The following is a 24,840-nucleotide window of genomic DNA, read 5'->3' on the forward strand; positions in this document are numbered from 1 at the left end:
GAGTGTCGCAGCCCGTGCTGCACGTGCTGGGGTTCGGGCCACACGGGGACTGTCCAGCTGCCCTGGAAAAACACCATGTCTCAAGGAAGGGCCGTTGCCCAGTGGGCATGAAGAGTCCCCCCCCCACCCCGTTCCAGCCGGGGCCTGGTTATCAGCTTTGGAGACCCCCGGTGGCCTTCTGCTTGGCTAAGCACACGCAGTCTGTTGTTTTGTATCCAGATCCTTTTCCTTCTATCTCTGGGTTCCTTTTGGGGTGCTGAAAACCAGTCTGCTTGCCACTCCTCCGAAAGCAAAAACACCCAGCAACACCAGAGCACCCGAAGAGCTGAACATGACCGCCAGAGCCAGTGTGGCCGCTGGGTCAGGGCACCATCCGCCATGAGCCTGTGTGCCGTGGAATAGTATTCAGCCTTAAAAAAGAACAGAGCTCTGGTGTGCTGCAGCGTGGATGCACCGTGGAACACTTTGCTCAAGGAGAGTGGCCGGGACACAGGACTGCATGCATTGTAAGATTCCATGAACATCTAGAACTGCAACCCCGTGGGAACCGAGGGCAGATTAGAGGCTGGCGGGCCGGGGCGGCTGGGGGCGGGGCGCGCGAGGCCCAGACAGAGCTGCTGCTTGCAATGCGGACGGAGTTTCCTATTGGGGTGATGACAACATCTTGGAACTTGATAGAAGCTGGAGTTGCACAACGCCGCGGGTACAGAAAGGCCAGGGAGCTGTATACTCTAAAATGGTTAATTTGATGTTATGCGAATTTCAACTCATTACCAAAACAAACAAACACTCTCCCTACAACACCTTTAGGGAGAGTGGGCTTGCTGGCTGCCAGGAGGTTAATTATTGGTGCAGCCTCAGGGCCCCACGTGGCCTGGTTAGCGTGGCACCTGCCAAGACCAGCATCCAGTGGGGGTGATTAGCTGGGTTCCTGGATGTGCTTGGTCTCCCAGAAGTGAGTGACCTGTTCCTGCTGCTTGTGTGCTGGTAGTGTGTGTGTGTGTGTGTGTGTGTGTGCGCGCGTGCGTGCGTGCGTGCTGGTCCTGGGGCTTGAACTCAGGGCCTGGGTGCTGTCCCTGAGGTTTTTCACCTAAGGCTAAGCTCAACCGCTTGAGCCACAGCACCACTTCTAGCTTCATTAGTAGTTAAAGAGTCTCACTGACGTTCCTGCCCAGGCTAGTTTTGAACTTAGATCCTTGAACCTCTCAGCTTCTCAGTAGCTAGGATCCCAGGCATGAGCCACAGACACCCAGGGGAGGAGATGTTTTATGTGCCCATTTTGTGCAGTAGGAAACTGAGACTTGGAACATCTTTTATGGGTTACACAGGCTGGAGCTGGGGTCTGAGGCTGCTGGGCTTAGGAATCCGGAAGCGGGAGAAGGGAGCCAGGAACTATACCCCGGGGCTAAGCATGGTGGTCTGGGAGTTGGGTACACCCTGTGGGGACCTGCGCCGTGACTGTGGCCTTCCAAGGGGAGAGGGCTTTTGGGTCTGAACCAGAGGCCTGGAGATGGTGGCCAGGCCATGGGCTGAGAGTCTGTGGTTCTGGCAGCTGGGAGGCGGGGAGGCCCTGGACTCGGGGGAGGCCAGGACAATGGAGAAGGACCCTTGAAGACATGGGTCACTGTTTCCTGGTGGGCAGGAACAAGGCTGGTGAGGACAGTCAGTGGGGGAAAGGGGTGAGGAAGGCCGGGCTGCTGGCGGGGAGGCCTCACTGCCGGCCTCACCGCCTGGGCCTCACTGCCCAGCCCTCACCACCCCGGCCTCACCGCCCAGCCCTCACTGCCTAGGCCTCACTGCCGGCCTCACTGCCTGGGCCTCACCACTGGCCTCACTGCCCGGCCCTCACTGCCCGGCCCTCACCGCCCGGCCCTCACCGCCCGGCCCTCACCGCCCGGCCCTCACTGCCCGGCCCTCACTGCCTAGGCCTCACTGCCGGCCTCACCGCCTGGGCCTCACCACTGGCCTCACTGCCCGGCCCTCACTGCCCGGCCCTCACTGCCCGGCCCTCACTGCCCCGGCCTCACCGCCCAGGCCTCACTGCCTGGCCCTCACCACCCCGGCCTCACTGCCCAGCCCTCACCTTCCCAGGCCTCACTGCCCGGGCCTCACTGCCCGGGCCTCACCGCCCCAGCCTCACCGCCCGGCCCTCACCTTCCCAGGCTTCACTGCCTGGCCCTCACCGCCAGCCTCACTACCCGGCCCTCACCACCTGGCCCTCGCCATCCTGGCCCTCACCACTGGCCTCACTGCTGGCCTCACCGCTCGGGCCTCACCGCCAGCCTCACCGCCAGCCTCACCGCTGGGTCCCCTCCCTGTCTCCGCAGAGCACTGTCATCCGTGGTGGCCCTGGGAGCCAACATCATCTGCAACAAGATTCCCGGCTTGGCGCCCCGGCAGCGGGCCATCTGCCAGAGCCGGCCCGATGCCATCATTGTGATCGGGGAGGGGGCGCAGATGGGCATCAACGAGTGCCAGTACCAGTTCCGCTTCGGCCGCTGGAACTGCTCCGCCCTGGGTGAGAAGACCGTCTTCGGGCAGGAGCTTCGAGTAGGTAAGGGCTGTCCGGGCTCGCGGGCCGGCCGCGGGCGGGGGCCGGGGGTCCTGGGGGTGGGGGCGGGGGAGCCGGGAGCAGGAGGGGGGCGGGGGCTGGGGGGGCCGGGGGTGGGGGCTAGGGGCAGGGGCTGGGGAACCGGGGGGCCGGGGGCCCAGGCGCCAGGGGGGGGGGCCGGGGGGGGCGGGGTCTGGGCCGCCCACGTCGCTGTTCTGCGCATGCCTCCACACTCCGACGTGCCTAGCACCCTGTTGCGGGGCCCTGCTCCAGGCCGGGCTCGGGGTGGGGAGCGCAGGAGCCCCTCACGTGGCTGCACCCCTGGGGTACCATGACACCCGAGGTGGGGACGCACTCGTGCGTGTGGATGGGGGCTGTGAGGCCAAGGGGGACCATGCTCAACACGGGCAGGAGCGGATGGGCGCGTGGCATGCAGGGAAGTGAGCAGAGCTTGCGCTCTGGTGACTGGGGGTGTGGCCAGACAGGGTGGTGGGCAGGGCCTATGCTGTGGTGATTGGCGTGGCAGATCCAGGCCAAGGTCCCTGCGGTGTGTGCGCGCGTGTGCGCATGCACGTATGCACGTGCCGGTCCTAGGGCACAGCTCAAGGCTGGTGCTCTGCCACTTGAGCCACATCTCCACTTCTGGCTTTTTGCTGATTCTCATGGATTCTCCAGCTCCCTCCTGAGCTCTCAGCCTCCTGAGTAGCTAGGGTTACAGGTGTGAGCCACCAGCACCCAGCGAATGCCTCCATTCTTCTCCAGAAAGCAGGGACAGCGTGGCACTTCCCAGGTGGCTTGGGGACTTGAGGGGAGCAGTAGCTGCCCTCGGGAAGGCTGGCGGGGGTGCAGGCAGCGAGAAGGGGACCCTGGGAATGCCACAGCGAGAGGGCTGACGGCTCGGAGGTATCAGTGTGGAACTGGGCTGGGGGACAGGCGGACACCGGCTGAATCACGCAGAGCAGCCATGGGAACCGGCCACGTGGGGATGGCCCGGTGTCCCTGCTGGGACCCTCGCGGCAGCCCTCCTGTCCTCAGAGCGCCGTGTCATGGATCAGGGAACATGCTTTGAATCCATCATGTAACCTTGGCCTTGTCAGTCAGTGGCCCTGGGCCCCGGGAGTTGCCAGCCTGCCTTGTGTGTCTGCCAGTGTCTGCGCACAGTAGGTGCCCCGGGCTGCTGTCAGCAGGAGAGTGCGGTGGTGATTTCAGCTTCTCTCCAGGCTGTGGCAGGAGTCCGGCTCAGAGCCCGGAGCCAGGCTTGCTGGCTTGCTGGCTACCTGGCCCGCAGGCGCGCACAGCGCACATCCTTCCAACCCAGAGGCCCGGAGCTGCCAAGCAGCCCCACAGCTGCCGGGACCCAGGCCAGCGCTGCTCTGCAGGGCTGGCGGTGCTGCAGAGGGGCTTCAGGGTGGCGCAGGGGAAAGTCCCTGGGGGCCCCTTTGCGGTGAGCAGCTGTGGGTGGCGCCTGGCAGAGCCAGGGTGGCACCACCTCCTCCCGCGGGGCCTACCACCCAAGTGCAGCTCCCTCCCTCCAGTGCCAGCTGCGGCGGGCTGGTAGGGCACTGGCATGAGTGTCTGCCTTGTGCCAGCTGCCCACCTGCCCGCCTGGCCCCCCAGCCCAGGGCTGCCAAGCTGTGGAGCTCCTGGAGAAACTGAGGCTCGGGGGCCTTTTGAGAAGCTGCTTGGCTCTGGCTCTGTGGCCCTTCGGGCCATGCTGATGGCGTTGCCGTGTGAGCAGCTGGGAAACCAGCCCCAGCCTCCCCCAGGGGGTGGTGCCACCAGGACTGGCAGAGGGGGGCGTGGCCCCCAGCCTCTGCCCTGTCCCCAAGGAGCAAAGCGGCTGCTGCTGCCCACCCCCGCCCGGACGCCTCACTGAGCACCACAGCCGGCTGCCGGGACCAAGCCGGAAGGGACTGAGCTCTGCCCACAGGACTGATGTCCGGGTGCCAGGGCCATCCTTAGCCTCAAGGTGGGCTCCACCCCGGGCGGCCCCCACCCCGAACTCCCTTGGGGCCAGGCATCCAGCCGTTGGCTCTGCCCCTCCCCCTGCCCCCGTCCCGGTCCCCTTCGGAGAGAATGCACGTGGCCCCCGCTCTGCCTCCAGGGAGTATGCATGCCATGCCTCTCCTGCCTCCTCGGGCTTTCAGAGGTGAACGCTGTGGTCCAGCTGTCCACGCCCATCTGGCACTCTCCCTGTCGCACGGTCTGCCACACCACTGCCCCTGTCTGGCCACCAGTGGCCCAGGTGGTCCCCATGGTGCGCTCTCTCTGGCTCCCAAGCCAGTCTCTGACTGCCCCCCCAGGCCCGGGTGTGCCCCGCCTCTGGGTGCTCCTGCCCCTGTCACCCACAGCTCCAAGGGCCACAGACCCACGGGAGCGCTGGCACTACGGCACACCCTCTTCTTACTGCCACCGTGTCAGCTCCTCCGGCTGCCTGACTGTCCGGCATCGCACAGAAACCTGCAATGCTTCCGCTGTCCACGCAGCCTCGCAGCCCCGGGTGGCTCCAGGGTCCAGCCCTCCCCGCCCCTGCCCGCCCGGCCCTCCTGCACCCGGTTACACAGTAGCCACGCAGTCATGGCCCACAGTAGCTCCCTGTGGCAGCCCAGGGTGTGGGCAGGCCTCGCAGGCCTCACCCCTGCTCTTCTCCCTGGCGCTCAGAAGCCAGCCCGGCCTGGCACCTGCCGCCTCTCCACCCTTCTTCTGGTGCTCCCGCCATCTTGGTGTTCCTCCTCTGGCCTCCAGCCTGAGCCGGTGCAGTGCTGGCCCTGAGCCTTTTCTGCCTCCTACCCCTAGTGGACAGGTTTTTGGGTTTTTGTTGTTGTTCTTTCTGTCAGTTGTAGGGCTTGAACTCTGGGCCTGGGCACTGTCCCTGGGTTTTTCAGCTCAAGGCTAACGCTCTACCACTTGAGCCATAGCGCCACTTACGGTTTTTCTGGTGGTTCATTGGAGATCAGAGCTTCATGGATTTTCCAGCTCTGGCTGGCTTCGAACTGCAATCCTCAGCTCTCAGCTTCCGGAGTAGCTAGGATGACAGGTGGGAGCCACGGGAGCTCAGCATGGACAAGTTTTTTTAACCAGTGACTCCAGCCTAGGGTCCTCGCTGTCCTGGGTCAAAGGCCCGGCCCTCAGCCAGGGTGGCCCTGGCCACAGCCACACAGTGCTATGCAAGGACCTCCTGCTGGCACCTGGCTGCGGTCTGGGGTCTGGGAAGGGCCCCTCCTCTCCGGGCTGTGCTCCGACCCGCCGTGTCATAGGTGTGCTGAGGCCTGGGCAGCTGGGGCACGTGTGGACCATGGGCAGTGCTAATGAACGACTGACCCCAGAAGGAGAGGGCCCGCTTCAGGGCCTGTGCTCTGCCTTGGGCCTGTGCTCTGCCTTGGGCCTGTGCTCTGCCTTGGGCCTGTGCTGTGGCTTGGGCCTGTGCTCTGCCTTGGGCCTGTGCTGTGGCTTGATACCCGGGGGGGGGGGGAGCCTTTGAAAGGGCCCCAGGGCCCCTGTACAAAGCCCACCCTTTCTCCCGCAGCTGTGCCATGGCTGGTGGGCCTCCAGGGACAAGGTGCTCACTACGCCATCTTGGGTTCTGTGTGTGTGTGTGCTGGAACTGGGACTTGAACTCAGAGCATGGTGCAGTGTCTTTGATTTTTCACTCAAGGCTAGCACTCTACCACTCTAGCCACAGCTCTACGTGTGGCTTTTTTTGCTGGTTAATTGGAGACTTTCTTGCCCACGGTTGGCTTCAAACTGAAATCCTCCCATCTCAGCCCTCTGAGTAACTAGGAGGTGTGAGCCCCGGGCATGGGGTTGGGTCATAGGTCATTCTTGGGATGACTCCTCCTTGGCCCCTCCCTGGGGTCACTCAGAAGCCACTTGCTCTGCCCTCTAGAGCGAGGCCCAAGGCCCACGCTAGGCTTCCTTCCGCCCATGCACGCTAGGCTTCCCTCCGCCCATGCGCTCCTCCCGGTCTCCAGCTGAGCCAGCACGGTTGGCTTCTGGAACCGGGGAGGCTGTGACCTCCTGACTGTCTGTGGTGTCTCGGGGCATGTTGGAACCTTGCAGACCCCCAAGACCTCTTGAGGACCCACAGCGAGGCAGCTAGGGCTCTCAGCAGAGATGTCCCTGAGAGAGTGGCCTGCCACAGGGAGGACCGGGCCGGCTCGCATGCGCAAGGCCAAGGGACCAGGAAGCTGAGTTTCCCCAGCACTGCAGGAGCGTGGAGGGCACGGGGGCGGCTTGGGCCAGCGAGGGGGCAGGGCCGGAGTGCTGTGTGCCCAGCACTTGCCCAGGGAGAGCCGGGGACGAGCGGAGGGTCCCAGCAGGCCGGGCTTTTCTTCGGCCCCTTTCTGCTTGCGGCCTCTGCCCCAGCCCCTCCTGAGCCCAAAGTCCCAGCACCCGCCAGCCGGACCGGCCTGGGCCGTGGCTGCATGCAGGCCCTGGCTCCACCCCTGCTGCCAGGGAATGCCGAGTCCCACCTGTCACGTGCCAGCTTCAGACATGACCAGGCATAGGGCCGCCCATAATCCCAGCTCACGTGAGTGGCATGAGGCAGCTGTTAGGCTTCTGTTTGCTTTGTGGGTGAGCTGTGCGTCAGGGTGGCCCGCGCAGGCCAGGGGAGCAGGCCCTGATGGGCAGAGGACCGCGTCTCAGGGGTCTGAGAGGCAAGGGGCTTTGGGCGGGGGGTCCAGGGTGCCGGTGTGTGTCCACCGCCCCGCTCTGCAGACAGACGCTGAAGAGAGGCAGTGTTGCCCTGGGACGGTCAAGGGTCCTGTGGCCTCTGGTGGCAGTGGGCTCATGCCCGCCGGGGATGCGTTCAGGCATGCGCACAGAGGTGAGGTGTAGCTTTCACCACAGCAGACTGGGCAGACTCTGCACCCCAGCACCAGCAGGACAAGTCTGCTCGCTACTGAGACCCATCAGAGTGACCAGGTTTCGATATGTGGACCAAACAAAAGGCCATCCCGTCAGGTTCTGCTGAGTGGTTCTGCATTCCCAGTGGGACCACTGGGGAACTTCAGATGACATCCGCTGGCGGGGACCGGGTAGGTCTGGGAACCCGGACGGGGCAGGCTCTTCCCAGATGCCATCCTGCGGGGCGGGGAAGGGCAGTCTGAGGACGGAAGTCAGCTGGCCAGGGTTTCCTGGGCATAGCCCTGCTGTGGTTCAGTCTGCAGGCGTGGAGCACCTGCTGAACGCCAGGCCAGGGGGCAGGAGGGAGGCATGGCACAAGAGCAGACATTTCTGAGGGGCAGGGACAGGGAGGAAGGGGCGCCAGGGGTGGGAAGGAGCTCAAGGTCCGAGTCGTGCTCAGGTTAGGAGGACACCCCAGCTGCAGCCCAGCCCCGGCCCCTCCCCCTGGGGGCAGCTCCCAAGGGACATGGGAAAGGTCAGCTTCGGGCCTCCCTAGGGTGTCTCTAAGGCTCGGCAGGCTTGACCAGCGAGGTGCCACGGGCTGGGCAGTGGCCTGGCACCTGGAGCGGAGCCTTCCGGCGCTGGAAGGCCACCAGAATGTGTCAGAGAGAGGCATTTTCCCACTCCCTGACAGACTGGTCGGACGGGAGAGAAGGCTGGGTGGAGTAGGAGGGGACCCCACCTGGTCAGCTGACCGGCCCCCCTGTCCCGGGAGGGGCTGAAGCTGGGACTCCACAGGGCCTGGGCGCTCTCCCAGACCGCGGTCAGGGAGGCCGTGCAGCCCCTGCAGTGGTCCTGGGGCGTGGTGCGTGGGTCCCACGGCAGGCCCAGGCTCCAAGTGGAGAGGGGCCCGCCTGGCTTCAGACAGCTCCGGCCTGGCTCCATTTCTTTCATTCCCGTGGCTGTCTTCTAAACCCTCACCAGGGACAGGGACCAGTGAGCCATGTCACCCCCTGTGGGTTCCGCCACCCATCTATCACTGAGGGTCTGGGGAGGCTCTCGACCAGGCCAGCCTCACGCCTGTGAGAACCTCACAGCCTCACGCCCTGAGCCCACACAGCCCCGCAGGGCACTGGGCCTGGAGGCCCTGGGGACGAGGCCCGGGGAGGCCCAGGGCTCTTGTGTCACCAGGCACAGGCCTGGGTGGATGTCATCAGCTCCCGGGGCAGGAGGGAGGCCCTGAGGGGGCATCCGGCCCCAAGCAGCTGGGATAAGGAAAGGCACGGCGGGTCGTAGGGCGGGATCTAGGTGGGGGCTGCACAGGTTCAATCACATGACACAGACCCTGCGGTGTGGCCCTCTGCCCGCTCTGGGCCTGTGCCCCCCACGCCACCCCAGCGGAAGCCTGATGCAGCAGAGGGGCTCAGCGTGTGCGGGCTGCCCTGGGTCAGAACAAAGGCCCAAGGGCGGGCATGCCGGCGTGTCCGGACCTGGCAGGACTTTCCCGGCGCTGTGCTTATGACAACAACATGAAGAGCTTAGAGTGGAGACTCTGAGTCAGCAGGACAGGCAGAGCAGGGCCGGGAGACGGGGACAGAGGAGATGGAAGGACTCAGAGGCCAGGAAGGATGGACAGATGGACAGACATGTAGAAAGAAAGCACACACGCGCATTGACACATGTACATGCATACATGCCAGAACATATTCTTACATACCTTCACTCAGGTGCGCGTGCACGCATGCACACACACACACACACACACACACACACACACACACACACACACACGCTTCTGAATCTGGCACTGGTCTCAAGCCTGTGATCCCAGCTACTCAGGAGGCTGAGATCTGAGGACTGAAGTTCAAATGAAGATAGCTTGAGCAGAAAGTCTGTGAGACTTTTTTTTTTTTTTAACTTTTTTTAAATTATAATTATCTTTAAGTAGTTGTACAAAGAAGGTCCCATTCTACAAAACAGTGTATGAATACAGGGTGTCTGACTACATTGTCACCCACCCCTCCTCTCTGTGAGACTCTTATCTCCAACTAACACCAAAAAGCCAGGAATGGAGCTGTGGCTCAAGTGGTAGAGCACTAGCTTTGAGCAAAAAAAAAAAAAAAAAAAAGGCTCAGTGCACATACATGCAAACACACCCATGTATGAACATGCACACACACACACACACACACACACCTATACTGCCTGTTTGGAGGTGACACAATTCTCATACACAGGCACATGCAGTTGACACATGCACACACATGCACACATATGTGTACGCCCTCACATGTACACACACATACACATATACCGGCCCTTCATCTGCCTGCCTGCCCAGGCCCAGGGTCAGGTCTGCTCTGAGACCAGCACGGCAGCACATGCCTGCAGCACACTTCCCATCATCCCCTGCCTCCCAGAGGGTGCTGCGACCACCTCGGTTTGAAGGGTCAGGGGCGGCCACGGCTGCCAGGCCTAGGCGCCCTGCCTGTCTCCACGCCGGAGCCCTGGTCTCAGCCGTCCCTCAGGAAGGCTCGTCTGACAACCCCCACCCCCACCACGCAGTGCCCACATCCCTGTTACCGGGCGGGCCACCACCGCGGGCCTCGAGCCCTCAGAGTCTGGCTTGCGGGCTGGGGCTGAGCAAGTCCCGCTGACTTCTCGTGCCGTGCCAGGCTGGCATGTGGCTGCCTCCCGCCTTCCCGGCTGCTCTTACCGCAGCGTCGCCCCCGGCCCCCTCTCCCCGACCTCCCACCAGAGCCACGCGCTGACCCGGGGCCACACCCGCAGACCCTCCCGGGCCTGACCCCCTCCACCCCTCAGCTGGCGGACACCCTGCACTGGCCCCCCTGTAGCAACCCCATCCAGGGTGCCCCGACTCTTTAGAGCCAAGTTGAAATCTCCCCTGTGAGGCCCTTGAGGCCCGTGCGGGCGGCGCTGGGCCGGACAGACTGGGCGTGTGCTGCTCACATGCTGCTTCCTATCCCCTCTGCCCAGAGCACGGTCCCCCGATCCCCACCAGTGTCCCCACTCGGGGCCGCCTTCAGCACCCCTTCCCCAGAGGGGTGCCCCCAGCCACCCCCTCCTGGCGCCCCCAGTCCATTGTGGGGCTGTGGGCCTCCCGGGGACAGCCGTGCCCAGCCCCGCCGTAGCTCCGCAGTGAGCAGGGCTCACGGTGTCGCCCCTGGGCTCTGGGAGCGAGGCTGCGCGTGGCACTGGGGATCAGAGTGGCAGGGAACTGACTCCCGGGGGGGAGTCCGGCGGACATAGACGGGGGAGAGTCCAGGGCAGTGAGAAGCCAGCAGAACACTGGCGTTTCCGTCCCGGCCAGCGGGCTGCGCAGGCCCTGGGTCCCACCCGAGCCAGCCCTGGCCGGCCGCGAGGCCTGGCCTGCTCTCAGCCCACTCACTGCACTCTAGAAGCCCCTGGGCCCAACGCCTTTGCCAACCGCTCAGACACTAGACAATGCCACGCCTCTATTCATTGACTTTTGCATTTACTTGAGATACGGTCTTGCTCTGTGGTAGTTCAGGCTGGGCTCACACTTCCATTCGTCCTGCCTCAGCCTCCCACATGCCGGGATTACTGGTGTGAACCACCCTCTTCCATGCATGTGATTTCATTTAAGTTGTACAGTTCAGAGGTTTTTAGGAGATCCTGAGACTTGTGCAAATGTGGTGAACACAGTCAATTTTTAGAACTTGGGGGGTTTTGTGTTGTGTATGGGTTTGAACTCAGGGCCTGGGCACTGTCCCTTAGCTCTTTTGCTCAAGGCTAGTACTGTACCACCTGAGCCACAGCTTTATGTTTGGCTTTTTGGTGGTTAATTGGAGATAAGCATTTCACAGACTTTCCTGGCTAGGCTGGATTTGAACAGGGCCATCAGATCTCAGCCTCCGAGTAGCTGGGATTTACAGGCCAGGCGTGAGCTTTCATTACCTTTGTATGGCTGAGTAATAGTCCACTATATGGATATTGAACCATTCATCCCTGGGACAGGATTTTGTGCCTGCGTTTCTCTTGGGCATGTACTTAGGAATGGTGTTGCTGGCCGCACACGGTCTCTCATCCCCCGTGTGGGCTCAGGGTCCCAGCTGGTCCGCCTCCTCACCAACCCTTGTCCTTGTTGGTCTCCAGTGTGTCCATTCGGTGGGTGTGAGGTGGGGCCTCTTGTGGTTTTGGTTGGCATTCTCCACAGCAGACTGTGCTGCTCATATTCTTATGTCCTTATCGGCCGTTTTTGGAGACATGTCTGTTCAGTTACTTTTCCTGATTGGCTGATTGATTGGCTGATGATTGATAGGTTGGTACTAGAGACGGAAGTGGGCTTTCTGCTCACGCTACGCCGACACTGGGTCACGGAGCCACGTCCAGGCCCGGCCTCGCCCGTGGCGTAGCTTGTTTCTGTAGCTGTGGTGTTCTCGACCGTGCTGTGTGTGTCAGGAGGTGGCGTAGCTTGTTTCTGTAGTGGTGTTCTCGACCGTGCTGTGCGTGTCAGGAGGTGGCGTAGCTTGTTTCTGTAGCTGTGTTCTCGACCGTGCTGTGTGTGTCAGGAGGTGGCGTAGCTTGTTTCTGTAGCTGTGTTCTCGACCGTGCTGTGTGTGTCAGGAGGTGGCGTAGCTTGTTTCTGTAGCTGTGGTGTTCTCGACCGTGCTGTGTGTGTCAGGAGGTGGCGTAGCTTGTTTCTGTAGTTGTGTTCTCGACCGTGTTGTGTGTGTCAGGAGGTGGCGTAGCTTGTTTCTGTAGTGGTGTTCTCGACCGTGCTGTGTGTGTCAGGAGGTGGCGTAGCTTGTTTCTGTAGCTGTGGTGTTCTCGACCGTGCTGTGTGTGTCAGGAGGTGGCGTAGCTTGTTTCTGTAGTGGTGTTCTTGACCGTGCTGTGTGTGTCAGGAGGTGGCGTAGCTTGTTTCTGTAGTTGTGTTCTCGACCGTGCTGTGTGTGTCAGGAGGTGGCGTAGCTTGTTTCTGTAGTTGTGTTCTCGACTGTGCTGTGTGTGTCAGGAGGTGGCGTAGCTTGTTTCTGTAGCTGCGTTCTCGACCGTGCTGTGTGTGTCAGGAGGTGGCGTAGCTTGTTTCTGTAGCTGCGTTCTCGACCGTGCTGTGTGTGTCAGGAGGTGGCGTAGCTTGTTTCTGTAGTGGTGTTCTCGACCGTGCTGTGCGTGTCAGGAGGTGGCGTAGCTTGTTTCTGTAGCTGTGGTGTTCTCGACCGTGCTGTGTGTGTCAGGAGGTGGCGTAGCTTGTTTCTGTAGTTGCGTTCTCGACTGTGCTGTGTGTGTCAGGAGGTGGCGTAGCTTGTTTCTGTAGTGGTGTTCTCGACCGTGCTGTGCGTGTCAGGAGGTGGCGTAGCTTGTTTCTGTAGCTGTGGTGTTCTCGACCGTGCTGTGTGTGTCAGGAGGTGGCGTAGCTTGTTTCTGTAGTTGCGTTCTCGATCGTGTTGTGCGTGTCAGGAGGTGGCGTAGCTTGTTTCTGTAGCTGCGTTCTCGATCGTGTTGTGTGTGTCAGGAGGTGGCGTAGCTTGTTTCTGTAGTTGTGTTCTCGATCGTGTTGTGCGTGTCAGGAGGTGGCGTAGCTTGTTTCTGTAGCTGTGGTGTTTTCAACAGTGCAGTGTGTGTGGGGGGGGTGGGCGCAGGTTGGCCGGGAGGAGGGTGGGCCCAGGCTGGTCCCCAGCCCCTGAGCCCCGTGGCCCACACTCATGGCACAGAGCACACACGGGAGGGACACATGACCCCATGTGTGCCCTGCGAGGGGCCCTCGGACTTACGCCGGCCGGCCTCAGCCTACGTGGGAGACCCCCAGGGACGCAGCCAGGCCCCTCCGCGGTGTCCGGCTGTACCCAGCCCGCCATTTTAGGATCTGGCCTTGAGCTCTGGTGTCACGCCTGACCCCTCCTCTACTGGCTGAGGCACGCGGCCCCCGTGTGGCCCCGGTCACTCCATCAGGGTGGACGCCGGTGCCCCCAGCTCCTGAACTGCTGTGTGGCCCGGCCGTGTGCTGGGCCTCTCTGGCCTTGGTGGGGATGGAGGCGTGTCCCTGAATGATCTCTCAGCCTCTCCTGGCACCGCTGTTGCCGATTCCTGGCTCCCCTTCTGAGAGGCCGGCCAGGGCCTCTGCCAGCACAGTTAACCAGGTCATTATTAGCTCAATTATAGCTGTAAAAATTTATGTCCCTGCCTGTGTGGACAGAGGGAAGTGGCAGATCACTGAGGGGTGAGGAGAGTCACGCTCGGGCTGGGGAGGGGGGAGCCCTGTGCTGACATCTCTTTGCCGAGTAGGCTCATTCGTTTTCTAGAAGCTTCTCGCAGCGATCTGCCAGGTCCCCAGCAGGGTCCTCCTGGGAGTCAGGGTAAGGGATCGCCAAGCGGCCCAGGCTCCAGCTGGGGTCTGGGCAGGCATCTAACCCTGGGCCTGGGGTCCGCCTGGCACGTCTCCCTCGGAGCCTGTGCTGGGCTGGAGTTTGGGTAACCTGAGAAAAGAGCCGAGCTCAGGGGTGCCCGGTGTCCTGGTGGTTCACCCGCATGGCATTGAAGCCAGGATCTTGCCCTGATAGCCTGGGATTTTCTAGAATGTCGGGGGAAAGGAGGGTGGGGCAGGGCTCACTGGGCGACCCTGGGAAGAAGCTGTTTCCAGAAAGCCTGCACTGAGCACAGCCAGGGACCAGGCCTGTCCTGGAAGTCCGGTGACACGTCCAGTTGTCCCGGCCATCTCCGGCCATCCGGGTTCTGCGGCTCACAGCTGGCGCTGGAGGCCAACAGACGGGGTGGGCATCGCCGGCTCCTTAAGACAGATGCCGCCAACGGCCGCCAGGGCCCCTCGGGGCTAGTGGTACTGGCTTTGGCGGCAGGACAGGACGTCCTGCACCAGGCTAGTGCCCTCGGGCCTCTGGGACTCACGGACAGGGGTCCCACGCCAGGCTGGTACTCTCGGACCTCTGGGACTCACCGGCCCACCCCAGGGCACTTGTGGGGTGGCCCAGGTGTGCGCTGGGCCTGGCTGGGGCTCTGGGGCCCGAGGGTGCAGCTGTGCACCAGGGCGGGCGCTGCCCTGAGGGGAAGCCACGCGCACCTCGGGGCAGCCTCTCTCCTTGGCCTCCGTCTGCCTCCCCCCAGCGCAGGCTGCAACAAACCCCATCTGTGAGATGGGTCTGATTCAGACAGTCCGTTCCGTCAGGTGCTGTGGAGATGACAGGAGATACGTTAGGGGAAGGGCCCAGACCTGCTCCGGCTTGGGGACTAGCAGCTGTGAGCGGGGTTCTGGGCACCGTCCCTGCGGCGTGAGCTTTGGCACGAGGGAGTTCTGGGACCCGGAGTGTCTGAGATTTGTCAGACCTGGGCCTGGGGACTTGGGCAGCGATTCCACCCCAGACAGGGAGCTGGACGGCCAGTGGCGTCCAGGCCCTGGGGCTTTGGGGACCAGGCCAGGGTACCGGAAGTCGTCTCAGAGGTGTTGAGCCAGCCTCCCACCCCAGGCCCAAGCCCAGGTCTTCTGAATCCCAAGTGGGCCCCAGGAAGAAGAGGAAGCTTCCCCCGTGTGCTCTCCCACACACGCCGGGGCACTCGGGGCTGGGGGATGGCTCCGAGCCCTTGGAGCTGGCATCTTCCCCTGTGAGGGCCCAGCCCGGGCCCAGCGCCCCTCTGCCGGGCCTCGCTCCCCGCATCCTCCGTGGTATGAGAGGAGAGAGAGCTTGGCTCAGCAAAACCAAATTAAAAAGGACATAGGGGGAGTTTCCGGCTGGTGAGTGACTGCTAATGAGTCTGGGCCCGCGTGGGCAGAGGCCGGGGAGACTTGAGAAGGCCTAGGGGTCAGCCCCGAAATGCACGGAGCTGCCCCGGCACCTGCCCGCCCGCCCAGGATGCCAGGACAGGATGTCGGCGTGGGAATCCCCGACTGCTGGCTGACCCTGGGGTAGCGGGGGAGGCCTCCCTCCCTCCTCATCCCTGGCCCGGCCTCTTCTATAACTGCTTCTGGCCTCTGCTATTGGGTGTCTTGCTGTGGCGTGTGTCCACTAGGAGGCCCCTGGGCCTCCCCCAAACCTCCGATGTAGAGTTTGCCAGGCAGCCAAACCCGTGCCTCACAGTCCTCAGACTGCCCAGGCCCGTACTGCTCCTCCGTCCCCTGACCAAGCCTGTGTGCGCAGTGGCACTCAGTAGCTGTCCACGGAACAGATCTGACATGACTCGTGATTGTTCTCAGCCTGGGCGTGAGCACCCCGGCCCCAAAGCAGGGCCAGTGTCTGGGCACATGGGCAGGCGGGTGTGGCAGATGCTGGCCCCTGGGCCAGGCCGTGTGTGTAGGGCTGGGTCCTGGGCCTGACTGCCAACCCCGCTGGGTTGGGCTTGGACCCAGCCAGCGGCTGCAGGGGAGAGGCCAGTCAACAGAGGGCACAGGTGCCCTAGCCGGCAGGGGTGTGGGAGGAGAGAGAGGCTGGAGACCTGAAGGATGATGGCCGCAGACAGCCAGAGAAGAAGGCTCGAGCACCGGGCAGGCTTCCGAGCCGTATAGGGGTGGGGTGGGTCCCTGCGCATCCCCAGGGCTGGCTTCCCCCTGGCACACGCCTGGTCCCGCACGCGCAGCACCTCCCCCACGCCAGGCTCCGTGGAGGGGAGCCATCACACACTGCTTTGGTGCTCAGGAACGCGGCGGGGGCAGAGGCCCGCGAGGGTCCCGCGGGAGCGCTCTCACCCCTCACCCCCCCCCCCCCCCCCCCCCGTCTCTGCCCGCCACAGGGAGCCGAGAGGCCGCCTTCACCTACGCCATCACCGCGGCCGGCGTGGCGCACGCGGTCACCGCGGCCTGCAGCCAGGGCAACCTGAGCAACTGCGGCTGCGACCGGGAGAAGCAGGGCTACTACAACCAGGCGGAGGGCTGGAAGTGGGGAGGCTGCTCGGCCGACGTGCGCTACGGCATCGACTTCTCCCGGCGCTTCGTGGACGCCCGGGAGATCAAGAAGAATGCACGGCGCCTCATGAACCTGCACAACAACGAGGCGGGCAGGAAGGTAGGCGGCGGGAGCCGGGCAGCAGCGGGGCAGCCCGTGGCGCACGCTGGGACAGCGGTAGTACTCCGCACTCAGTACTCCTCAGCACTCAGCAGCGGGCATAGGGCTGAGCAGGGCCCTGGGTCTGACCGAAGACTCCAGCGTGGGCAGAAGTCCAGGCCCCAGCCCCACAGGCCCGCCCTGGGGTTCCTGGTCCCACAGGCTGACCTGGGGGTGAGGGCCACTGCACGGAGAGCCCAGCCTGAGCAGCAGCTGCAGCTGCAAGCGGTGCTGGGGGCCTGGCCTGTCGGTGGGTGGGGTGGGGGCGGTCGTGGAGGAGAAGCTGGGACACTGGGGAAGAAGTCGGGGCGAGCCGGCCTGCCGGGGAGATGAGGGCCCCAGATACAGGTGGGAGGAGCAGCCGCCTTGGCGGCAAGATGGCCTGAGATAGGGCGGCCAGCCGGGCGGAACGCCTCCCCGGGGCGGGCTCTCCGGCCCTGGGGGCTGCGCCCAGGCCCGCGAGGCCAGGGGCTTGGTGGGCTGGACCGCGTCCTGCCCAGGCATCGGGAGCGCAGGGTCCCTCTGCCTCTGCGGTCCTGCTCCCACGCGTGTTCACTCAGCAACACACCCAGGCCGCTCCGAGCAGACGCTGGGCTGAGCCCGGAGGGGGAGGGTAGGGGTCGGGGGGGGGAGGGGGTCTGACATGACCCGGCGATGGGTGTGTGGCCGTCCGAGGGACAGGAACCTCGCTCCTGGGCTGGGCCTGGGGGCCTAGGGAAGGGTGCAGCCGCTTCCTGGAGGAGGTGACCCGCAGCCTTGCAGGATGTACCAGCACGGGGCTGGTACCAGGGCACTGCAGTGCTTCTGAAGGGCCTGAGTTCAAGACTTAGGCACAGCATGGGCAGTGGCCAGGTGAGGGTCCCACCCCAGGCTTGCTGGGTTATTGTCACTGGTCTCTAGGCACAGACGGATGGCGTGGGAGGGCCAAGAAGAGGGCGGAGGCCCAGGAGGGCTTCCTGGAGGAGGCTGGGCTGTCTCCAGTGGAACCACCAGGCCTTGGCCTTCACAATGGTTTCTATGGAAGGGGGCTTTCCTGCACCCTCCGAGCAAGGGCCCTGGGGCCATGGCAGCAGCAGAGGCCGGCAGGATGCTGGCCGGATGTTGGCCTGTGGGGGACAGGGGCCCCCTGAGGGCCACGCGCCTGTCCAGTTCTCTTCCCCCCCACCCCGAGCTGGGGCCTGGGATACGGGCTTCAGGAGAGGTGACGATGAGGGCCTCAATTTCCCATCTGCCCAGCAGGCAGCGTGCGCTGTGCCCTGAGTCCTTTGGAGAAGACCAGGTGTGAGGCTCTGCATGGCCTCCGGAGACCATGGCCTCTCGGCTGCATGGTGATCAGGGTGGTGGTCCCACACGGCCCACCCAGGTGAAGCTACGTGTTCCCTCCCACCTTCTCAAGAGGGCCCCCAGGTGTGGCCCCCAGGTGTGGGCCCCCAGGTGTGGGCTGCCGGGTGTGGGCCGCCAGGTGTGGGCTGCCAGGTGTGGGCCACCAGGTGTGGGCCACCAGGTGTGGGCAGTCAGGTGTGGGCCGCCGGGTGTGGGCCGCCGGGTGTGGGCCGCTGGGTGTGGCCATCAGGTGTGGGCAGTCGGGTGTGGCCATCAGATGTGGGCAGTCGGGTGTGGCCATCAGGTGTGGGCAGTCGGGTGTGGCCATCAGATGTGGGCAGTCAGGTGTGGGCCGCCAGGTGTGGGCCGCCGGGTGTGGGCAGTCAGGTGTCGGCAGTCAGGTGTGGGCCGCCGGGTGTGGGCCGCCGGGTGTGGGCAGTCAGGTGTGGGCCGCCAGGTGTGGGCCGCCAGGTGTGGCCGCCAGGTGTGGGCAGTCGGGTGTGGGCAGTCAGGTGTGGACCGCCAGGTGTGGCCGCCAGGTGTGGGCAGTCGGGTGTGGGCAGTCAGGTGTGGGCAGTCGGGTGTGGGCAGTCAGGTGTGGGCAGTCGGGTGTGGGCAGTCAGGTGTGGCTGCCAGGTGTGGCCGTCAGGTGTGGGCCGCCAGGTGTGGGCCGCCGGGTGTGGGCAGTCAGGTGTGGGCAGTCAGGTGTGGGCCGCCGGGTGTGGGCCGCCGGGTGTGGGCAGTCAGGTGTGGGCCGCCAGGTGTGGGCCGCCAGGTGTGGCCGCCAGGTGTGGGCAGTCGGGTGTGGGCAGTCAGATGTGGACCGTCAGGTGTGGCTGCCAGGTGTGGGCAGTCGGGTGTGGGCAGTCAGGTGTGGGCCGTCAGGTGTGGGCAGTCGGGTGTGGGCAGTCAGGTATGGCTGCCAGGTGTCACCGTCAGGTGTGGGCCACCAGGTGTGGGCAGTCGGGTGTGGGCAGTCAGGTGTGGACCGTCAGGTGTGGCCGCCAGGTGTGGGCAGTCGGGTGTGGGCAGTCAGGTGTGGGCCGTCAGGTGTGGGCAGTCGGGTGTGGGCAGTCAGGTGTGGCTGCCAGGTGTGGCCATCAGGTGTGGCTGCCAGGTGTGGGCCGCCAGGTGTGGGCAGTCAGGTGTGGGCAGTCGGGTGTGGGCAGTCAGGTGTGGCTGCCAGGTGTGGCCGTCAGGTGTGGGCCGCCAGGTGTGGCTGCCAGGTGTGGGCCGCCAGGTGTGGGCCGTCAGGTGTGGGCAGTCAGGTGTGGGCAGTCAGGTGTGGCTGCCAGGTGTGGCCGTCAGGTGTGGGCTGCCAGGTGTGGGCCGTCAGGTGTGGGCCGCCAGGTGTGGGCCGCTGGGTGTGGGCCGCCGGGTGTGGGCAGTCAGGTGTGGGCCGCCAGGTATGGGCCGCCGGGTGTGGGCAGTCAGGTGTGGGCCGCCGGGTGTGGGCCGCCGGGTGTGGGCAGTCAGGTGTGGGCCACCAGGTGTGGGCAGTCGGGTGTGGGCAGTCAGGTGTGGGCAGTCAGGTGTGGGTAGTCAGGTGTGAGCCGCCAGGTGTGGGCCGCCAGGTGTGGGCCGCCAGGTATGAGCTGCCAGGTGTGGCCGCCAGGTGTGGGCCGCCAGGTATGAGCCGCCAGGTGTGGCCGCCAGGTGTGGCAGGGTCACACCCCCTCCAGGGTAGGGTCCTTCCTGTCTATCCAGCTTCAGACCCTCCCTGGCATTCCTTGGCTCGTGGCCGCATCCCTCCACCTCTGCTTCTGACTCCGTGGGGTCCCTTTCATCTCTTCTCAGTGGATCTAGGAACAGCCCATTCCAGGCTGTACCACACTGCCAGCCCTCCCTTGATTACGTCTGCAGACCCTGTTCCCATGTGGCCCCTCCAGGGTTCCCAGTGGACATGAATTACAGAAACAGCCACACTCCCTGCAGGCTGTACAATGCCAGGTGGGCATGTGTGGTGGGCAGGGGGTCAGGCAGCCGAGCTCAGAGGCCTGCTGGCTGCAGACGACTCGGCCCGCCCGGCGGTCCTTCCAGGCCCTCTCCTGGGCTGTGGTGGCCATGCGGTCTCAGTCTTGCCCTGCGCTCCTGGTGTGTGCGCAGGGGTGTGTGCGTGTGTGCGTGCGTGTGTGTGTGTGTGCGCACACGCGCGGGGGGGTGCGCGTCTGTGAGACTCAGTCCCAAGCTGGGCCACTGCCCGCAGGCCACACTGGACCTGTGCTGGGGAGGAGGCAGGTGATGGCCACACCTGCAGAGAGGTCGGGTCCTCCTGTACAGTCAAGGACGTCAGGGACGCCAGGCTGTCCCCGGAGCACGGGAGGGGCAGGCCAGCTCCTCCCAAAGGGCTTCAGGTTGCGCCAGAAGCGCTCTGTGTCCCTCACACTGGCGACCCTTGCTCTGGGCACCCCCACACCGCCGTGCCTGTGGTTGGGGAAGAGGCCTGGGAGCCGCCCGGCCCCTCCGGCCCCTCCTGGTGGTCTCCGGGCGCAGGGTCGGCTGAGCGCCTGGCGGTTCCCGCTGCCGTAGGCACCACAGCCGCGGTAGAACATTCTTGAATCCAGGGAGGCTCGGCCGGGACCAGCCGAGCGAGGACTGACCGCGCTGGGCTGCAAACGCCCGTCCAATTCGCCTCATCCGGCCACTGCCACTCCCCAGCAGCGGGAGGTGCAGTGGGGCTTTGATAGGGGCTGGAGAGGCCGGGGCAGACCCGGAGCCAAGGCAGAGGTCAGAGGACAGGCCTCGCAGGCCTTGGGGACACTGAGGACAATTAGAGGCTGATCATGTGACCAGTAACACCCTGGCACCCCTGCAGGTCTGGGGCGACCTTAGGAGGGTCTGTGGGCGGGGCAGAGCGAGCTCTCCTGGATGGGGAGAGCAGTCGCCCTGGGCTGGCCAGTCTGGACAGCACCTGCCCGGGGAGAGGGGACAGCCTCCACAGATGGCCAGGCAGGGAGGCCCAAGTCCTACAGAGGTGGGTGAGGGGGCCAGGCCCCAGCAGGCTGAGCACCTGGCTGGGAGAGGAGGCAGGGAGGGCATCGGGCATGGTTCTCTGGGACTGCCTTCTACCTTCTATTTTTTGTCTTCCACCCTCTGTCCTCCATCTCCCATCCTCCATCCTCCATCCTCTACCCTCCATCCTCCACCCTCCACCCTCCATCCTCCATCCTCTACCCTCCACCCTCCATCCTCCACCCTCCACCCTTCATCCTCCACCCTCCATCCTCCACCCTCCACCCTCCACCCTCCACCCTCTACCCTCCACCCTCCACCCTCCATCCTCCACCCTCCACCCTCCATCCTCCATCCTCTACCCTCCACCCTCCATCCTCCACCCTCCACCCTCCACCCTCCACCCTCCATCCTCCACCCTCCACCCTCCACCCTCCATCCTCCACCCTTTACCCTCCACCCTCCATCCTCCACCCTCCATCCTCCACCCTCCACCTCCATCCTCCACCCTCCATCCTCCATCCTCCACCCTCCACCCTCCATCCTCCACCCTCCACCCTCCATCCTCCATCCTCTACCCTCCACCCTCCATCCTCCACCCTCCACCCTCTACCCTCCACCCTCCATCCTCCACCCTTTACCCTCCACCCTCCATCCTCCACCCTCCATCCTCCACCCTCCATCCTCCATCCTCCACCCTCCATCCTCCACCCTCCATCCTCCACCCTCCACCCTCCATCCTCCACCCTCCACCCTCCACCCTCCATCCTCCACCCTCCATCCTCCACCCTCCATCCTCCACCCTCCACCCTCCATCCTCCACCCTCCATCCTCTACCCTCCACCCTCCATCCTCCATCCTCTACCATCCACTCTCTTCCTCTATCTTTCCTCTTTCCTCTACCTGACTCCCAGCCCTATCTGAATCACGCCGTCCACCCAGACATCTCTTGGCGCAGTCATGGAATCCTCCTAATCTGTTCTCTACCTCTATGAGATGGCAGGGCATCGATCTCCTCCCCAGCCTCCCTCCTCCCCGGCCTCCCTCCTCCCCGGCCTCCCTCCTCCCCAGCCTCTCCAGTCTTACCAGTAGGCACGCAACTTCAAAGCCCACCCAACACGTGTGAGGCACAGGTGGATCGTCTCCCCCACCCCACCCCCATGTTCACTGATCTTGGACCTTTGTTCATATTGATCTTCTCCTGGAACGCTGTTCTTGGTCTAATGAGCTCCTCCTCGCTCGTCAACGCTGGCCGTGCTCACGGCAGGCGCCGCCGTCTCCGGGACGCTCACCAGGCTCACCACGTCCTGAGGGCTGCCTGTCATGTCCGCCTGTGTCTTCCACACTGCACTGTGGTCTTCTGAGGTCCTGCCTGTGGCCTGGGAAGGTGGTGCCACAGTGCGCATCTGTGGGGTTTTATCTCTTCCTTCCTCTCATTCACTCACTCACTCACTCGCTCGCTTGTGTGCCTGCTGGAGGGCTTCTTCTCTGGGGAAGAGCTGCGACTCCCCGCAGGGCCCCTCAGCAGTCAGCTCTGGGCCGGGGCAGGAGTTCCGGGGCCAGGCAGCCGAGCGGAGCCCCGCGGAGCCCGACAGCTGACAAATGGCCCCTCTGCAGCCGCGGGGCGGCAGCTAATGATTCCCCATCTTTAATCAGGCCGGGCTGGCAGAGCCCTTTCGATCCGGGTAAATGAGTAGCTGGGGTCAGGGCTGGCTCTGGGAATCTGCCTTCCAGGGCGGTGGAGGGAGGCCCAAGGAAAACACGGGGCTGTGCCCGCGTGCCCGCGTGCAGCTGAGGAGAAGGAACGGCAGCAGACTGCAGGACGGGGCTTCGGGGGCCCGGCCCTCACGGCCCCCCGCCCCCGGGCTCGCCGGGCTGGCCCGGAGCCGCCGGGCTGTGTGCACGCAAGGCCCAGGGCCAGGCAGGGCTGCAGGAGGCCGGCGGACCTGCGCGTGTTCAGCGCCCACTGGCCCTGGGCCTCCAGCACCAGCTGCCTGCACAGCGCACAGCCGCGGGCCGGAGCCTGCGTGTGCTGCACAGCTCTGAGCTCAAGCCCTACCATTGGCATGAGGGGGGGGAGAGACAGACAGAGAGAGAGAGGGAGAGAGAGGGAGAGAGGGAGGGAGAGAGGGAGAGAGAGAGGAAGGTTTAGGAAGAGAGAAAAAAAAAGAAAGGAAAAGAGAGAAGGGAAGAGGGAAGAAAGAGAGAGAGAAAGAAAGAAAGAGAAAGAAAGAAAGGAAGGAAGGAAGGCAGGAAGGCAGGCAGGCTGATAAGCATACACCAGGCTCCCGAGGCCTGTGCACGGGGCTGTTCTCAGCTGCCCATTTAACAGGCTGGGACATGGAAGCTCAGAGGCGGAGACACGTATTCGCGATCTCACAGGACGTGAAGAGCCCATCCAGAGTCCAGCGGGCGGTGGGAGGGACGGGACAGTGGGGGGTGGGAGGGACGGGGCAGTGGGGGTGGGAGGGACGGGACAGTGGGGGGTGGGAGGGACGGGGCAGTGGGGGGTGGGAGGGACGGGGCAGTGGGGGTGGGAGGGACGGGACAGTGGGGGGTGGGAGGGACGGGGCAGTGGGGGTGGGAGGGACGGGACAGTGGGGGGTGGGAGGGACGGGGCAGTGGGGGGTGGGAGGGACGGGGCAGTGGGGGTGGGAGGGACGGGGCAGTGGGGGGTGGGAGGGACGGGGCAGTGGGGGGTGGGAGGGACGGGGCAGTGGGGGTGGGAGGGACGGGGCAGTGGGGGGTGGGAGGGACGGGGCAGTGGGGGGTGGGAGGGACGGGGCAGTGGGGGTGGGAGGGACGGGGCAGTGGGGGGTGGGAGGGACGGGGCAGTGGGGGGTGGGAGGGACGGGGCAGTGGGGGTGGGAGGGACGGGACCGGGAAGCAGCCTGCCCAGGCTCCACCCACCCGTCTTCCTCAGGTTCTGGAGGACCGGATGAAACTGGAGTGTAAGTGTCATGGTGTGTCGGGCTCGTGCACCACCAAGACGTGCTGGACCACGCTGCCCAAGTTCCGCGAGGTGGGCCACCTGCTGAAGGAGAAGTACAACGCGGCGGTGCAGGTGGAGGTGGTGCGCGCCAGCCGCCTGCGGCAGCCCACCTTCCTGCGCATCAAGCAGCTGCGCAGCTACCAGAAGCCCATGGAGACGGACCTGGTGTACATCGAGAAGTCGCCCAACTACTGCGAGGAGGACGCGGCCACGGGCAGCGTGGGCACGCAGGGCCGCCTGTGCAACCGCACGTCCCCAGGCGCCGACGGCTGCGACACCATGTGCTGCGGCCGCGGCTACAACACGCACCAGTACACCAAGGTGTGGCAGTGCAACTGCAAGTTCCACTGGTGCTGCTTCGTCCGCTGCAACACGTGCAGCGAGCGCACCGAGGTGTTCACCTGCAAGTGAGCCTCGCCCACGCGCACGCCCTGCAGCGCCGGGGCCTTCGCACGCCTGTCCCCGCCGCCATGCCGCCCGCGGCGGCAGAGGTGGGTGGCGAAGGTGAGGAACGACTGCATCGGCCCTGAGCCCTCTCCCTCCCGGGCCCCGGGCCCGCCCCCAGGTCCCCAAGCTCGAGGATGAACTGATGCCCCTCCCCATGCGGCCGCCCCCCCCCCCCCACGAGACTCTTCCCTGGCCGAGTCCCCCACTGGGCTCTGGGGCAGTGTGGACACTGACAAGGTTATTTATGTTTTCTTAGCATCAGAAGAGGATTCACAGCACTAACGAACGTAGCCAGTCCTAACTCCATCCTCTGCATCTGCCCGCCCGCCCCCTCTTCCCCCTCCACTGTCACCCCCTCTCCTGTCCCCCGGCCCCTAGCCCTCCGCCCCCCCACGCAGAGCTGAGGTGTGGCGGGTTGAAGGAGAGGCTGGGCCTGCATGTCCCAGAAAGTGAGCTGGGCAGAGCTTGGAGCCCAGAGGGGGCACAGCGAACAGCCCACCTGCCCCCCTTCTTTCTGGAGACCACATCCAGCCAGCCCAACACCACCCGAGCCAGGGTCCAGCGGCCACCTCCTCCCCGGCCAGGCACCAGCCTGGCATCTCCCTGCAAGTTTACAAGGGCCTTCGCATCCCGGAGCCGGCCTGCACCTTGGGATGGTACTGCTGGGTGGGTGAGGGGCACAGGCCCAGGACAGA

At 64.5% G+C, this 24,840-nt stretch overlaps 1 protein-coding gene across 1 annotated transcript in view; it reads left to right on the forward strand.

Annotated features, from left to right (window-relative positions):
* Positions 1 to 24,170, forward strand: part of Wnt7b (Wnt family member 7B) — a 42,924-nt gene extending 18,754 nt beyond the window's left edge. Inside the window, exons 2-4 of the mRNA XM_042667358.1 lie at positions 2,328 to 2,554; positions 16,121 to 16,392; positions 23,630 to 24,170. Of these exons, the coding sequence (XP_042523292.1) occupies positions 2,328 to 2,554; positions 16,121 to 16,392; positions 23,630 to 24,109 (979 nt within the window). The 3' untranslated portion in view covers positions 24,110 to 24,170. The remainder of the gene's footprint in view (positions 1 to 2,327; positions 2,555 to 16,120; positions 16,393 to 23,629) is intronic.
* The last annotated feature ends 670 nt before the right edge of the window (positions 24,171 to 24,840 follow it).

Source organism: Dipodomys spectabilis, unplaced genomic scaffold, assembly GCF_019054845.1.
Source record: "Dipodomys spectabilis isolate Male_0828 unplaced genomic scaffold, ASM1905484v1 ptg000392l, whole genome shotgun sequence".
In the NCBI taxonomy this organism is placed as follows: domain Eukaryota; kingdom Metazoa; phylum Chordata; class Mammalia; order Rodentia; family Heteromyidae; genus Dipodomys; species Dipodomys spectabilis.